This window comes from Monodelphis domestica, chromosome 1 (genome assembly GCF_027887165.1).
Source record: "Monodelphis domestica isolate mMonDom1 chromosome 1, mMonDom1.pri, whole genome shotgun sequence".
NCBI classification, from domain to species: domain Eukaryota; kingdom Metazoa; phylum Chordata; class Mammalia; order Didelphimorphia; family Didelphidae; genus Monodelphis; species Monodelphis domestica.
The window spans coordinates 284,340,977-284,358,142 of NC_077227.1; the positions used below are offsets into that span (position 1 = coordinate 284,340,977).

At 34.5% G+C, this 17,166-nt stretch overlaps 1 protein-coding gene across 9 annotated transcripts in view; it reads left to right on the forward strand.

Moving 5' to 3' along the window:
- Positions 1-17,166, forward strand: part of SAMD4A (sterile alpha motif domain containing 4A) — a 315,178-nt gene that overhangs the window by 222,327 nt on the left and 75,685 nt on the right. For 7 of the 9 annotated variants that reach the window (XM_001370362.4, XM_056810968.1, XM_007473144.3 and 4 more), the window contains one exon: positions 16,002-16,265. The exons of the other annotated variants lie outside the window; for them this stretch is intronic. In XM_001370362.4, the coding sequence (XP_001370399.1) occupies positions 16,002-16,265 (264 nt within the window). The remainder of the gene's footprint in view (positions 1-16,001; positions 16,266-17,166) is intronic. 9 annotated transcript variants of the gene reach the window in all.

Sequence of the window (17,166 nt, forward strand, 5' to 3'; positions counted from 1 at the left end):
GTGGTTGGTGTAAAAGAATATGGAAGAATCTCTACAAGGTTGGTAGAGGCTATATAGAGAATTAGGAATATTCATATCACAGGTCAGGTTCAGCCTTATAATTGTTATTATTTGTTTAGTGATTAAACCAATTAGGCAAACTTGTAATGTTTGAATGTGTTTTGAGTAGTCATCATTTTGGGAGATATTAAGATGAGATAGGGGAATAAGATAATGATTGGTAGTGTTGTAATACCTATGTAGGTGTGATGAATTGGGTAAATACATTTTCATTCTTTTTTTTTCTTAAGGGTAATGATGCTTTTAAGAGTTTTTTTGTCCTGCTAGAGGAATAATTGAAATTATGTTTTGGTTTATTAAGTTAATAGTAGAATGGTTAAAGATCATTTGGAATTATCTTTTTGTGGCATATTTTTGAAGAGATATTTGGTTCAAATCTCCAACATAAAGTCTAGCTCTCTAATAACTAAATCTCTCAATATATGCTTGTTCATTGATTGATTAGGATAGAAGTAATATTAATAGGCATAATGAAGAAGTAAAAAGTAGAGAAAACAAGAAAGAAAAAGGAGGATGAAGAGGAAGCCTGAGCATATAACTTTAAATCCCAATTAAGTTTATTCCCTAACTAGTCATTAAACGAAGTCATCTAACTCATTCCATCTAACCAGTAACTGTTATTGACAGAATAGAGCTTCTATATTTAGGCAGCATTCTTGCTGGGTATATATTCACTATTTTATATCAAATAGGAACCAATTACGTTTTTCAATACTCCTTTTACTGGAGTTGGTCTGGGAAACAACATATTATAGGAACATTTACTTAAAACATCTTTTAAAGTCTTTTTTTTGATGGAACTAATTTATAATCTATAACCAATAAAAGACAATACATTAATTCTATTTTGCTATAATGTACTATAGTTTAAATGAAAAATGAAGTATCATATGAAAAATTCTAATCCTATCTAACTATACCCATTATATTAATTTTATAAATGTGATGCACACTACACAACATGTGATTCAGCCTCTGGGCAATGTTATGACAGTTTAGGTGTTTGGGAAGAGAGAGTAAAAACATAGAAATTGTGAATATGTGAATCCATAATAATTGATCCTCTCGAACTAATCAAATTAATTATCAAGACAAACTAGAGAGTCTTAACTATCAAATTTCTCTTACTTAAAATTCTCAAACTCTCTAATTAGTATTGCGTGCTCATATTATGTCTTCTTTTAATGGTCTTCTTAGATGAATTGTTACATTTGACATTTTATCTAAATCTAATGAATCTGAAAAAAACAATTTTCTAATCATTAAATTAATTTGGTGTCTTGAATCCTGAGAATCCATTCTCATTAAATTATGAAGAAGCTAAGTTACAGAATAGTGAGAAAAATAATAAAATTATTTATTGCCCCTTTCCTATCTTTTAAAAAAATATTATTTTTGAATGATATGATACAATGATTAATATTTAGTATGTACAAGTATAAGTATAATTTTAGCATTGTGACTTAAAATCTAAATTTAGTTGATTGCCAGGGAAAATCCCATAGTAGTAGTAAATAGTAATAGTAAATAGTAAATAGTAAAATACCCAAGTCAGCTGGAAATTTTATGGCGATTTAATTGATATAGTGGAGGAGATTAAGAAGAAGGAAAAGGAGTAGGATTTCTCCCACCTGGCTATTGTGAATCTTAAAAACTACTTAGATTGTACTTTAGAAGATTTGATTTAGCTATTTCCTTATTGTAACAATGAAGACACTTGGTCTAACAAGAATCAGGAATGTCTTGGGAACTTTACATTACTCTACCCATACTTAGACATACCTTAGGGGAAGATAAAGTTGTAAACTCCTGTTTGAACAATGAAGGTACTTAACTCATACCTTATAGTGAAGCTAGAACCTTAAGCTAAGTCTACTTTTAGATCTAATACAAAAAGGTGTTAAGTACCTATAAAGGTTAAATTAATTACAAAAAGTAACTCACAAAAGGCAAGCTTAACAAAGAAGTGTGATATACCTCAAAAGATATAATCTAATCAGAGAAGGTGAGGACTAAAGAGTGGTGAGAAAATTTAGGGGAGGTTACATAAGAGAAAATTTCTTTAAAAGGAGGGGTAAAAAGTCAGTTCAGGCAATTCGGTTCCGAGTGGAACTGGATTCTGAACTCAGTTCAGGAGATTGAATTCAGTGGAAGACTGGAACCCAGCTTGGAGATGGTCTTGTGGTGAGTGATAAGACTGACTCCCTTACCCTTAGGCTCAGGAAGGCCACTTTGGCTAAGGCCTTTAACTACTTCCTGGCTCAGCCTGAGCCAGAGCAGTTTAAATTAACTCTCTCTCTCTCTCTCTCTCTCTCTCTCTCTCTCTCTCTCTCTCTCTCTCTCTCTCTCTCTCTCTCTCTCTCTCTCTCTCTCTCCCTTAATTTCTTCTCTCTATATTAATTAAAATCTCCATAATTCCCAGCTGACTTGGGTATTTTATTATTTGGGAATCATCCCTGGTGACCATTTAAATCTAGATTTAAGTCAAAACACTAAAATTATTCTGACACTAGTACCAGGCGGAAAGATTAGGAGATCTAGAAAGTAAGGTTTTAGAGTGTGAAGGAGGAAGGAATCAATCTGAACTCCAAAAGGGCTCAGCCAAGATGCCTGAACCTGAATCAGCTCAAGGGCAAACTCAAACCCAGACAAATAACTGTCACCACTTCAAGATGTCAGAATGCCTAGCACGCTGCCAGCCAGAGTCGCCTCTACAGGAAAAGAGGGTGAAGAGAGGCAGTGATGTGCCTCATATAGATGGTTTTACCTCACTTTCCTGAGTCTCATCTGTACCAATGATAGCTTAGCTTGACTTAGGACAGCCCAGGGGTCTGTCTGCTTTTTCTGCACATGTCTGTTGAAGGCCATTTCCTCAGATAATTAAATCTTTGAGTATGGTGCAGGCATCCTGACCTTGTTAAACTGAATAGGGTGGAGAAATGTAAAGTTCCCAAGACTTGATTCTGTTAAAACAAGTATCTCCATTGTAACTAATCAGGAAATAGCTAAATCAGATCTTCTAATTCTGATTAGGGTGGAATAGTTTTAAAATTTACACAAGTCACTGTGCTAAGTTCTTAGGATACAAATGCAAGCCAATAAAAGACAATCTCTGATTGCATCTCTAAGGAATGTATATTCAAATTTTAAATTTTATTTTTTAAAATAATTTTTATGTTATTAAGAATAATTTCTCTCTCTTACTTTTTCCAGTGGTATTAAACCCCAAGTAAAACAAAACCCTTGTAACAAATATGTATATTCAGGCAAAATAAATTCCCTCTTCAGTTATGTCCAAAATTTTATGTCTCCTTCTGCATCTTGAATCTTATTTGTTACCTTTTTGTCAGAAGATTGCTAGTACACATCATCATTAGTTCTCTGAAGCTATTAGTGTTCAGTGTTCATTGCAATAATCAGTTTACAAGTCTTTCAAAGTTTTTTTTTTTATATTTACAGTGTTTATTAATGTATACATTGTTCTGGTTACATTAGCCCATACTAGTTTTCCAGGTTCTCTGAATATCATTCCTTACATCATTTTTTACTGCACAATGATATTCAATTTCATTCATATACTATACTTTTATTTAATCATTCCACAGTTGAAAGGAACTCCTTTAATTTCCATTTCTTTGGTACAAAAAAAAAGCTGCCATAATTATTTTTGTACATATAGGTCCTTTTCCCCTTTCTTTGACCTCATTTGAAAACTGTACATCTACTTATAGTATTGCTGGGCCAATGGGTATGCACAATTTAGTAATTTGAGGGGCAAAATTCCAAATTGTTTTCCAGAATGTCTGGACCAATTTACAACTCCACCAACAGTGCGTGAATTTGCATGGAAATTTACATTTTTATGGGAGAAGCCCGGAAAGGGAATCCAAGGATACTGACAAGGAAGGAAAAGACATCCAAATAGTAAAGTTAGAAATAAAATGGAACATTTTTGGGGACCTTCCTAAAACAGTGCCCTGAGTGAGCAGAGTGGGGACTCGATCAATAGGAGAGTAGGGCTCAAGGCATAGTTTTTCTTTATAAATCAGTAAGTCTACTGCTTTTTTCTTTTAGCAATCAATTGTTACAACTGCAACAGGGAATGCAAGCAGTTTGATTTACCAAAAAAAAAAATTACCACCATTTCCTTAAAAACTTTTGACCAAGTTGCTGTTTTTATTCAGATATAAACATAGTAAGCCAAATTCTGCAAACTTATGGACATTTTTTATTTTTATGTTTGCAGAATTCCCATTCATTCATATATCCAGGAGGTAAAATGAAGATAAAAAGAGGTAGAATTCACCTAATGTGTAGGATCTTGGAGAAATCCTTAAATCTTGTTGATTTGACACAAAAATCCATTTCAGATTACCAAATGGCTTTAGTACTTGGCATTATTGTACTTGTGGCATTGGAAAGAAAAGATTTTTTTAAGTAATTTTCTATCTGGACCCTTGGATTCAAACATCTGAATAAAGTCCTGTTGATATCTTTGTACTGACATCTTGTCTAACATGATATAAATAATGACCAAAAAAAATTGAACAGTTACTGAAAAATAATTTCTTGCTATATGACACCTAGTTTTGCATTAGAGAAACTGACAAGAAAAGACAAATGAAATGTCACCAAAGATTAATGCAGCAATAAAAGTCTGCCCAAACCATTCTAATTTGTTATTTTTTAAAAGTCCAAATGTTTATGTGTTAATGTGAAGAAAGAGTCATAAGTCTTTGTACTGCCAAATGGCTAACATGCCATGTTTCTATAATAGAAGCTGACTCTGGTAGCAAAAAGTCACAATATACGAGATTTGATTCAGGTGCTCTCTTCCTGCATTAGAATGTTTATTGCAATACAGTATGGAAATAATATTTAATGAGGAAAATTTCTAGGGAAAGATATGCTCATAAATTTTGCTCTGTTTTTAGGAGTAGTAGACTTAGTCCTCTCCACCATATTTTTCAATTTAACCTATAACTTTGTACACATGTTCACTTTATTCTAGTAGAAGTGTGTAGTTTTCCCTGTGGGCTTGCCACCACCATTCACATTATCACTCAGAAGCATGTCCTATTTTCCTTAGCTAGAATGAAAAGGAATATGACAGTCTAGTTTGTGTAATAATCTGGGAACCAGATGTTATGAGCATCGGTTTCTAGTAGACTAAGAATGTAGAATTGGGGCATTAAGCCTTTAGGACTACCTCAATCCTCCAGATTTGTCCTTAACATTTTCCCTAAAATACTGATTAAAGAGAAGAGAGCAAGTTAATTTTAACCTTATCTAGTAATGCCTTTCTATTGCTCTCACAGTTCCATGTTTGGCTATAATATATGACTGCTTTTATTATTTTTTTTCCTTGAATACCATTGTTGAAAAATACTTTGGTTTCTTTTTTTTTAAAAATGCATGCGGGGGGCAGCTGGGTAGCTCAGTGGATTGAGAACCAGGCCTAGAGATAGGAGGTCCTGGGTTCAAATCTGGCCTCAGCCACTTCTTAGCTGTGTGACCCTGGGCAAGTCACTTGACCCCCATTGCCTAGCCCTTACCACTCTTCTGCCTTGGAGCCAATACACAGTATTGACTCCAAGACGGAAGGTAAGGGTTTTTTTTAAAATGCATGCTTTTCTAGTTCTATTGAACATTTCTCCAAAAACATTATCAGTGACTCAGTTTACTGATAACCATTAGGGAATTTCTGGTTGTTACCTGATAGGACTAGGTAGTTCAATTCAACATTTGTTAAGCATTTTCTACGAGCTTAACATATATTTACAAAAAACAAACTAAAACATGTTCCCTGATTTTAATAAGTTCAAAGTATAATCAAGGGGACAATGACACACAAATGTTGCCTGAGGTAAAAAAGTAATATAAGTACAGGAGAGATCTGAAGTACCACAAGAAATGTGATTTAGTTGAGATCCCTTTCCTCAGGGAAGCCTTTATGAATGAGTCAGTGTCTGAGGGAGACTTGAAGTAAGGGAAGGATTTTGAGAGATCTAGAGGTATGAAGTAGTTTATTCCAGGAATAAGGGACAACATAAGCAAAAGTGCAGAGTTGGGAGAAAAGGACATGACAAGAGTGGAGAATGATAAGTAGTCCACTTTGGTTATTCCAAAAATAACATACATAAGACAAGATTGAAAAGAGAGTTTAGAGCCAGTATAGAGTCTCAAATACTAAAATAGTCTATACTTGTTGGTTTGTCAACAATAGATCATCAACATATTTTCTTGAGTGCCTATGAGCAAAGTGTTTTTCTAGACACTGACACTTCTGAGCTCTACTCTTATCTTGAGCAAATGCCAACAATTTTGAAGAAGTAGCATTAACAGAACTCCAGTCTGAAAACCTTCCCCCATATTATCCTTTCTAGAGATGAGCAGAAACTGAGGATCCTGGGATGGAACCTGAGAGATGAGAGTAAATCTTAAGACAAGAGTTGACTCCCTGATTCCTTTACAATAGAAACCCTTTTCTCTTCTTTTCTCTTCTTTTTTTGGTTTGAAAATACTTCAAATTTTCAGTGTCAAGCTTTTCCCCCTCACTTTGACAAATTATAAACCATTTCCTTCAGGAAAATGAAAATAAATTTGAGAATGCAGCCAGTAATCCAGTGCCATTCGGTCCTGATTTTATTTTGGTGACTGTGTTAAGGTTACTATCCTAATACTGTATTCATAATGCTTTCTCTCTATGATATACTGCCCACATTTTATGGAAGATATGTTTAGTATTAATAAGGCTAGGAACATAGATTTTGGAATTTGTACACCAATCTAAGTAATAGAGAATGGAACTTGTTATCCTGATTTAAGGTTAATTAATTTTAATGTAAGGTAATTGATTCCCAAGTAAATAAAATAAAATTTTATTCTTAATTTAAATAAAGTAATTCATTTTTTTAACTTAAAAATAATTTTTAAATGTTTGGTCATTCCTTTTTCTAATTTCTGAAATGACCATTTGTAAGCAGGTAAGTTTAAAATGCAAATATATGTAGCTGGGCTTTTGAGTCAACCACTCTCATATGTATCCTACAGGGATAGTTATCCTTCCTTGTGTTATTTAACTCATCACTACATTCAATAACAATAATAGAGGTTTACTTGGATTTTAAGAATTAATTACTAAAAATTAAAGATTTTTCTCATTGATTAGTTAACATTTAGCTCATATCTGAGCTATATTAAATTTTCTTTAATAAACTAGAAAACCTCTTTGCCTATAAATAGTTGTTTTTCTCTATATATGTCAAAACTCCTAATCTCCTAGGCTTAAGTAAACTTCAGAGTTACTTAGCTTTGGATAAAACATAATAAAACAAATGTATAAATAATTTGTAATATTTTAGCTGTTACTTCATTGCCTTAGTCACTTATGCTTGACTTCTCAACTTCTCCAGATAGCAGCCAAAATCTCTCAAGAATCTTCCATTTTCACAGGGGTTACATTCCTAGAAAACAACATGAAAGTCAAAAATGCTAATACTGAGACATAGAATGTATGGGAAATACAGAGTTAGGTTCTTGCAACCATTAAAAACTGTAATCTTTTGCTCCAGATTGCTGAAAATATATTTTTTCTGCATGTAAATCTTTTTAACAACACATTAATTCTGATAATATATACTTTTTCTAATATAGTAACCATGAAATAGCCTATAAAATGCAATATGCAAAATAAAATTGGTAACATGCAAAACATTTTTTCTCACTAGTAATTCCCTAGAATCCTGTTATTGTTTACTTTTTACAGATATAATAAAGTTAATACCAAACCTGAAACTGCAGGCAATCTGGCTCAAGTTTATCTAGCACACTTGTATTTTCTAATTAAGCCTCATCACTGACTTGGCACCCTTGGGCTTAGAACTGAAAGAACTTGTACTACATTTGGAAGGCATAAGTGAAACACAAAACTTGAGTTTTATGTGATGAACTCATGGGGGAGCCATTTGCAGTGGGTGACTAAAACTAGTGAAGCACCTACTAAGATGCCAGGTGCTTCTCTCACTTTTTTCTCTACTGAGGACAGCCATGCAATGTGCATGGTTGCCAACACAAAAGTGAAAATGAAATTACTAATAAAATCACTAGAATGCTTGAAGTCATGAAAGTCAAACATGGGAATACTGAAGATTGATTGTAAATGTTTATTGATTGATTTCTTAAGGAATACTCTATAAGAAGTAAAAGTTTTATTAGGAAAGACATTCTCTTCATGCTCCTTTTACATAACTTCACTCTTTGGCCATTACCTCTAACAGACTCTAGAATGGCAGTTAAACTGTTAGGTCTCCCATAAACTCCTCATAGCAGAGCAAATTTAACTGTAACTGTTGATGATTCTAAAACCTCTTAAAGAGACAGTAACAGTTTCAATATAGCCTCTGTAAGAGAAACTAATGAAGTTGGTGTTACTTATATTTTAAAAAGTACACATATTACTTATATATGTATATGTATGTATATGTGTCTATAAAGCTTAGTTGTATCATCTCAAAGCACCTGAGGATCATTTTTATAAATCAACAAAACATAAGTTTTATTGTGAGAAAGACATTAACTGGATTAGGAAGGAAGACACTGACTTAGAACAACAACAACAAAAATCAAGTTACTCATATTGTAAAAGAAATAAGTGGTGATTAATTGATAAGGGCAGAAAAAAAACTCTTAAGTTTGAGAGAAACTTGTTACTTGGTTAGCACAAAAAGTTGGAGTTAGGAGTGACTTAAAAGAAGATTGTAACGAGGTAGCAAAGTAGAGAGTAGAGAGAGTGCCAGGCCTGGAGTCAAAAAGTTTTATCTCCCTGAGTTCAAATCTATATGATCCTGGGCAAGTCACTTAACCCAGTTTGCCTCAATTTCCTCATCTGTGAGATAAGCTGGAGAAAGAAAATGACAACCACTCCAATATCTTTGCCAAGAAAACCCCAAATGGAGTTACTAAAAGTTAGACATGTCTAAGTAACAAGAAAAAGAAGATGGCAGCTAATTCTCTCATTTAAGTGGAAGTCAAGCCTCCCTGAGAACAGTCAAGAAACTAGGATTACTGCATTGTAAACTTCTTGATAGCAAAGGTTATGCTTTATTCCTCTCTCTATTCCCCATAGTCCTTAATATGGTTTCTTGCACATATAAGTTCTCAGTGTGTTTGAGAACAGAATTCCATGGAATTAGTGCTATTTAAAAGTTCATTCCCTTCTTCTCTCCCTCTCCCCAAACCCATCTGATTTGTTCTATTAGAAATTCAAAGCTATTTTTCAGCTTTCACCTAGAAAACTAAATGAAACATCAGAAGCAGCAGTGAGAAGTAACAGACAGGAAGAGTGAGAAAAAAATTAGATATAATTTATATAAAATAATTTAGAGCAGGGTCAGTCCTATGTATAAGTACCTCAGTGACTCCTGAAAGAGTAGTACTTTGCTTTATAGCTTAAATATTCAAAAATATCTTTTCAGTTTGGGAACTCTATAATGCAGATTATAGTCCTCTCATGCCTACTCTTTTTTGTTCTAACCCTTCCACCAGTTCCCCAGAAAGAGTCCACCTACCATTCTAGAGATCTTCCACATTTGCTCCTGACATTGTTCAAGAATGCCAGTGGAGCATTCTTGTCATCCCTACTTTTGGCCACATGACACCTGTTCTTCAAAGTTTCTCATTACACATATGTGTTATAGCCTGCTCACATCTATCATGTACCTCTCTCTATTTTTGCCCCTTGATAAATGTAATATTCATTTTTAATCTTTTGGAGGCAGTCATCTTTCACAGTTCAATGGCATATAATGGCTATAAAATGGAGAGTAATTTCATTAGAAACTTTAAGTAAAGGAGTCTTAAAATTGCCTGAAAACTCCTCTCTTTTACATCTATTCTGGGCCCAATTTGTGTATGTGTGTGTATGCATGTGCATGTGTGTATGCATGTATGTGTGCACGTGTGTGCATGTACGCGTGTGTGCATGTATGTGTGCATGTACGTGTGTGTGTATCTTGCTGTCAGAAAAGGTCTGCTGGGCATCCATCCAAAGGTACATTGAAATCTGATCAGTAGAGATTCTTCCATTTGGTTATTCCTCTGTGGATGGGCAGGTCAAAGCCTTTTGGATGATTTCAGATCTCCTCTAAGAGGCCCTCCTATATTGACTTGCTTGATAGCACAAGGTCATCTGTAAGAACTACTTAAGAACCTCAGCATCCACAGGAAATCCTTCTCTAACTTTAATTCTGAGCAAGATCTCCCATCCTGTGACAGTGGTGAAAATCTTTTCAGGGGACACATTTCCCTGTTTTAGGCATTGCCTAATGTTTATTATAAGAAGATTGTTGGACCGGGTTATTCTTGTTTATAAATCTTGAATGAGGGGGTAGCTGGGTGGCTCAATGGATTGAGAGCCAGGCCTAGAGATGGGCAGTCCTAGGTTCAAATCTGGCCTAAGACACTTCCCAGCTGTGCGACCCTGGGCAAGTCACTTAACCCCCATTACCTATATAAAATAAATAAATAAATAAATAAAATTAATAAATCTTGAATGATTTTGTTGTATGAATGGACTGTTGTAAAAATTATCTATAAGGCTTATTCTATAGAATGGATTTTTTTTCTATAATCAACAAGCAATAAGCATAATGGGACCCTATATTCTCTACATCTTTCAATTAATTGTGAAATGGTAAGGGTGTGGTCCAGTGTTGATTATCTCTTGTGAGAACCTGCATCTTTATCTACTAATATACTTATCATGGATATTCTCAATTCACATATAGCTGATTCTCATAAAGATTTTGTGTAAATGAGAGAATAAATATATAGGTTAGTGAATTCTAATGTTCTCTTGTTTACCCTTTTTTAGGCAGTAATAAGGGCTGGAATTTCCCCTACAAATTTAGTATCTTTTCCTCCTTCAAATATCATATCTATCCCCTACTGCTCTCATAACAACCTATTATTTATAGCAAAGTACAGTAATACTAGTGGCAACATTAATAGTCCCATTGTTAACCAACAAAAAAGTTAAATGATGTTCCATATTATTATGTTCAAGAAGATAGGTAACTAACTGTGTGATACATCTTAGAAAATTGCCATCAAAAGTGGTGAATATTTTAAAATTAAATGCATAAAAAAGACAAATTCCAATTAACTAGAAACACACTTGTGGGAAATAGCTGGCAGTTCTGTATAAATAAGTTATTTAATTTAGGGTTTGGACACTGTTACATTGAGATAAATGAAAGAGAACCCATGTTGTTTCACAAATTATGAGGAAGAGAACATTTAATATCCCTAGCTGTCCCCAGAAAGGTACCAAATAGCAAGACCTTTCCCACCTCTTCCTTCAATAATTTAAAATCTAGACTAAATCAAGGAAATCAAAAGAATTGTGAAGGTCTGGAAAAAGAATTCAGAGAACAAAATCCAAACATGGATATTCTTCTAAGACAATTGAAAAACTACTCATTTGTCTACTTTGTTGGAAACATTTCAGCCCAAAACACATTACAAAGTTATCTAGGGTCAGGGAAACCAGTGGAGTAATGTGTGAAGTATCATTTCTTGAATGCTAAGATAATTTTGAACCCTCATCTTGAGATCTTTGATACTTTTAAAATGCATATTTAACACATACTTAGATTCCTGAACTTATTTTTCCCTTGTTTTTATTAGACTTACTCAGTATTATGATTTTATAAAAAGTTCACTTGAATAAACATTGCTAAATGAAGTCTCCCAGTGAAAATACAGATGTACCTGGAATCTCTTTTGGAAACTAAAGTCAAGCTATTTAAACCTAAATCAATAAATAACTTAAAATTCAGCTTTGGTTTTCAAGAGCAATTTTAAGGTACTATTTTGTTCCTTTTGGAAATTTGTGGGATGATTTCTCAATTGCTGTGCCCATCTTAAGAAAAACTTTTCTCTCCTCCTTGCCTACTACTCTAAGGTCACAGGCATACAAAGTAGACATAGAACATAAAATTCCATGGTAGGAATTGCATATTTGTGCTTTTCTTTCCAATGAGTGCTAAGATTTTCAAAATGAATGCCTCCTTCTATGGCATTTAAAACTACTTTTAAACAACTTTAAAGTATTTCTTGTTCCTGGAATGATGAACACAGAACAAACAGAACATTCAAAATTTCTGTCTCTAGTACCTAACAGCCCTTTTGTAAAGCTTCTCAGAAGTCCATTGCCATTTCCTTCATCCAAAAGGAATTTGGGTCCTTTTGAAGTACATTTTCAAAGTGTGGTCATCATTTGAATTCATTCCTTTCGGAAAAAGGGAGCCAGTAGTCTGTTAACCATCTAATTGCCCCTTAACTGTGTTGCCTCTCTTCATACTGACACTAGGACAAGAGGTAAGTAATGATTACCTCTTCCAGCAGGTCCTATGTAGAGAGAGCTAGAATGCTTATAAAACAAGTTATACCAACATATGCTTTTGCCATCATCATTTCCACTTAAACCTGCACCACAAAGTTGTAGTCTGTCTGTGATGGGCCTCTTTGGACAGTCATTATAATATCCTGTCATCCTTACCTAGGAAAGGAATGGAAAGGTAATGATATCATATCCTGGAGGTTCTAACATAAGGTCTTCTTCATAAAGCTTCTTCTGGGAGCATTGAAACTTGGGCTATACTGTGTTCACTGCTAAACACCAGTTTAATCCAACTCACTTTGGCTGGTTGCCATGGCTGATTACATCCTACAAGGTTTCTGTGTTAGGTGCCAGCTTTTGAAATCATTTACAGCTCTTTCTAGGATATGAAGATGAAGTTCTCAACTAGGGGTAAGGTAATAAATCTTTTAACCATCAGCTCTCTGAAAGAAAAAGATAAAAGTAAACATGGCATATTCAAGTCAAATTTGCAATATTAGCATCACTTTCTTAAGTCTAGGCAAATCAACAAAATGAGTCGAGATGATTCTAGCACTTGCCAATTGAGGTGTAATTGTTTACACTGAAAATTGAATAATTAATTGGCTCTTGACATCCAGTTTGAGCTGGTTCCAGTAAACCTTTGCAGAACAATAAGGAAATGGAAAAATAGGCTTTGCTCCTCAGGTGAATTTTGGATTTTGGAAGATATCAAAGACAAAATTTCTCTTTTCCCCTAAAAAGTCAAATGCAAGAAAATATCATAAATATAGGGTATAGATTTCTATTTTTTAAATCCCAATAAGCTCTTCAAAGTAAGTAAACCTTTTAGTACCATTTAATCCCCTGTACCAGTGTTGGAATTTGACACCTTCCCTAGGGTTAGTAAGATATACTAACATGGTCTGGTAGCATAGGAATTGAGGCAATTTTAGCTGAAAGAAAAATTGAATTTGCTTCTCCAGTCCTGGTTTGTAGTCAGAAATTCAATATATACAGCATTGTCCTTGGCATTCAAAAATGTCAGACTATGATTGACCACCATGTGATATTTATGGACATTGATGGCTACTTAGCTGCTACTACCATCCTTCCCAGAGCCTTCACTACTATTGGTTTGATGTTCTGCTTTTTACTGGCTACACATAGACTTTGTTCTGAATAACTGACTTTTGCATTCTGGGTGTCATATACTAGATATCCATCCAACCTTCATCTGCTTGTACTATTTACTTATTCTTACAATAAATATTTTGGAACATCAGGTTTTTTATGTTTACTGCCCAGTTCTACTCAGCATAGGCAAGAGATGAATTCTCTAAGTTTCTTGGTTTTCCATTTACTTGCTTTTCCAACTTTGCTATTGCTCTTTTTTTAACTTTTCCTTTGCTACTTTTAGTTTTCACTTTTTTCTCTTGGTAATTCTGATTGAACCTCAGATGATAATGCCATTTCTAGGAAAGTAGTTTCTGATAGTCTAGGATATTTAGTGAAAATAGAAACCTAGGCTAGATGAGGGTTGATTTCCTCCCTGTCTCTACCTCCTCTTTCCCCCATTCTACGCATACCTGAGTTAGGCAATAAGTCACTTATTTTGAGACCTATTTAATCTTTGCTTCTGAGAGCATTTGCCTAAAGTGAGAAATTATTAAATCAGCAGTTCCTGTAGGTTTCAAATTCTAGAGAAACAATTCTCTAGCAATAATAGTTTAGAATCCTTCTGGGAGTACCCATAATACTACTACTACTACTAACTAGCATTTATATAACATTTTAAGGTCTGTAATGTGCTTTACATTTCATTATCACATTTGATCTCCACAATAGCTCAGAAGGTAGATTCTATTATCTCCACTTTGCAGATGAAGAAATTGAAAATGAGTAAAGTTAAGTGGCTTACCTGTGGTCACTCAAGCAAGTAATGTGGCTAAGGGAGGATTTGAACTCAGATCTTCCCGAATTCCAAGTCCAGCATTCTATTCACCTAGGTTTCTATATAACCAATATACTGTACAATGCTACCTTTCAACAGGTATCTGGATGGATAGAAACAATTAACAAGAGGTATATTAATTCCTGCTTTAACATGAAATAGGTTCTAAAAAGTGAAGCGTAATTAATGCCAACTGAATTCTAACAACATTAACCACCTAATTGCTGCCTCTACCTAATACACCCTACAAACAATTTTTCTCCTCAGATATTTAGAAATATCCAAATAATTCTAAGCTGGGTTTTATTTTCTTGAGTAGGTGGATGCACCCGTGTGCTATGACGTTAATGAGAGCAGATTAACAAAAACAGTCAAATGAATTTAGAATCTCTTTTTTGTTTTATAAACATAGAGGAAATAATGTCAGAAAAGAAATTAAATGCTAAGTCAGACTATGGAAAAAGAGTTGAACCCAAGAGGGAATTAAATTGTTGCACTGAAAAAAATGTTTTAAAATGCATGTGGGGAAAAAATGCATGTGGCCCAATCCCATATTAGTGTTAACAGTGATTAAAAGAAACTTTGCCTTCAGGAAAATTGCTAAAAGAATTTTATGAATAGTCTTACTTTGGAAAGCTGTCTCCTTGCCTCTTCAGCTGCATGCCCAGAAGAACAAAATCCCTCAAAGAGAAATTTTCCTGAACTCTCCCTTCCATAAAAAGGATCTCGCTAAATGCATGCGTTTTGGTGCCTTTTTTTCAAACTAGTTTTCTCAAAAAAGAGACAGTAAACTAGGGTACAAATAGCTGCCAGGCAGTGCACACAAGGATAATACAGACATGGTGGGTAAAGATCTTTCAGCTTTTACTGAAGGCTGCGTATAGGTTCGGCCTGGCATCCTTGTTACCTGGAAATGTTTTCAGTGTAAGTTTGGCATTAATTTGCTGGAACAGGAGAAAGAATCAGTCCTTTCACAGCTGCCAGTTTCCAGTCTGTTTATCCCATATTAGTTGTAGTATGTAGCAATGTAGACAACCATTCAGTCTGCACTACTCATTGACAGGTCTCTGTGGCTTCAACTGAAAAAAAAAAAAAAGATCCATAATAGAGGAGCATGCTTAATTTTCTTTAATGCTGTTCAGATGTGGAAAAAAGCAGTCTACCATCTGACCCTCCTCTAAGATACAAATAATATAGATGGCATTCACTATCTTTAAGAATTTCCTGGCGTAGCTTACTCCCTAGGGGCAGATGACTATTTTTCAAGTGTATTAAACTTGCACTGAATTATGGCCCTACTTCTAAGAATCTTGATTTGGAAGCTAAAAAACACAAAGCATTTAAAGATTAAGATTAAATGCCTGATGGGTGTAGGTATACTTTAAAGTAAAAAAAAAAATTAAGGTTGCTAAAGATACAATCTTTTTCCACCCTAAAGAATTTTAGGTTAGAATTTTTGTCTTCTTATTTGGCAGCAGTAACATCATTTTAGTTAAGAGAATTAATTAGTTTTGCCCACCATGGTTAATTGTTATCGGGGGTTCTTCTGCAACCCAGGACTAAAGGGGGGGGAATAACCTGTTTCATTTTATTTTTTCTTTCCAGTTCTCTCAGGCCAGGCACATCACAGCCCTTTGAAACGATCTGTATCCCTTACCCCACCCATGAATGTGCCAAACCAGCCTCTAGGACATGGATGGATGTCTCATGAGGACTTACGTGCTAGAGGACCCCAGTGCATCCCATCCGATCATGCCCCCCTGTCTCCACAAAGCAGTGTAGCCTCTTCAGGAAGTGGTGGGAGTGAACACTTAGAAGATCAGACTACTGCTCGTAACACATTCCAAGAAGAAGGTAGTGGTATGAAAGGTGAGTGAAAAAATAAGAACCCACTTGGAAGAGATTACCTCACTTTATTTATAGTTAGAAGTCTAAAAAGAGAGGAGACTCCGTCAAACAGAGAGGAATGCCTCCCAAGGTCTCAGTAGTGACAAGAAGTTTCCATCCCATCCTTAAAGAATTCAGAATATGGCAATGTATTCTCTTCAGAGGGCTGATGTGACCTATTTCCCTTCTGATTCAGAACCCTAAAACCAAGATGGCAGGAGTCAAAGGAAACATAGGTCAATTTATCCTTTTAACCATTGGCTTCCAGACTAATTAAATCCTTTATGTATAGCATACATAATAGAGCCTGCCATGTTAGTTATGCACCTTCTTCAGAATATCCTGTTTTAGAAAGAGGCTATGTTACCTTGTTCTTGTAATCAAGGAATTATCAACAATTTAGAAAAAATTTTACTTCTTTTGTTCATAGTGAAGAGTTGTAATGGTGCTTTCTTTCCCTTCTGATAATCCCGTCTTGTCCAAAGTACCCTTTAAACTCTTTTCTATGTATTTGTTTAAGGACATGAATATATCATTAATCATCTTTGGTAAAACTGTTAAATATGATATCCAGATCTGAAAGTATGGATGGTAGCCTTCTGTGCAGCACAAATGTTTCAACACTTACCAATTGATTCATTCACTTCATAGACATTTAGCAGACTCAATTAGTCAACAAACATTTATTAAAGCTCTTACTATGTGCTAGGCACTGTGGATACAAAGACAAAAAAAAAGAAACAATACCTGCTATCAAGGAGATTCCAATCTTTTGGGGAGTCAACATGTGCATATATAAATATTTACAGAATAAATTTTATAGAATGAGTGCAAAATATATTCAAGGTACTTAGGGAGGAAGGGCACTTATAATTGGAGGATC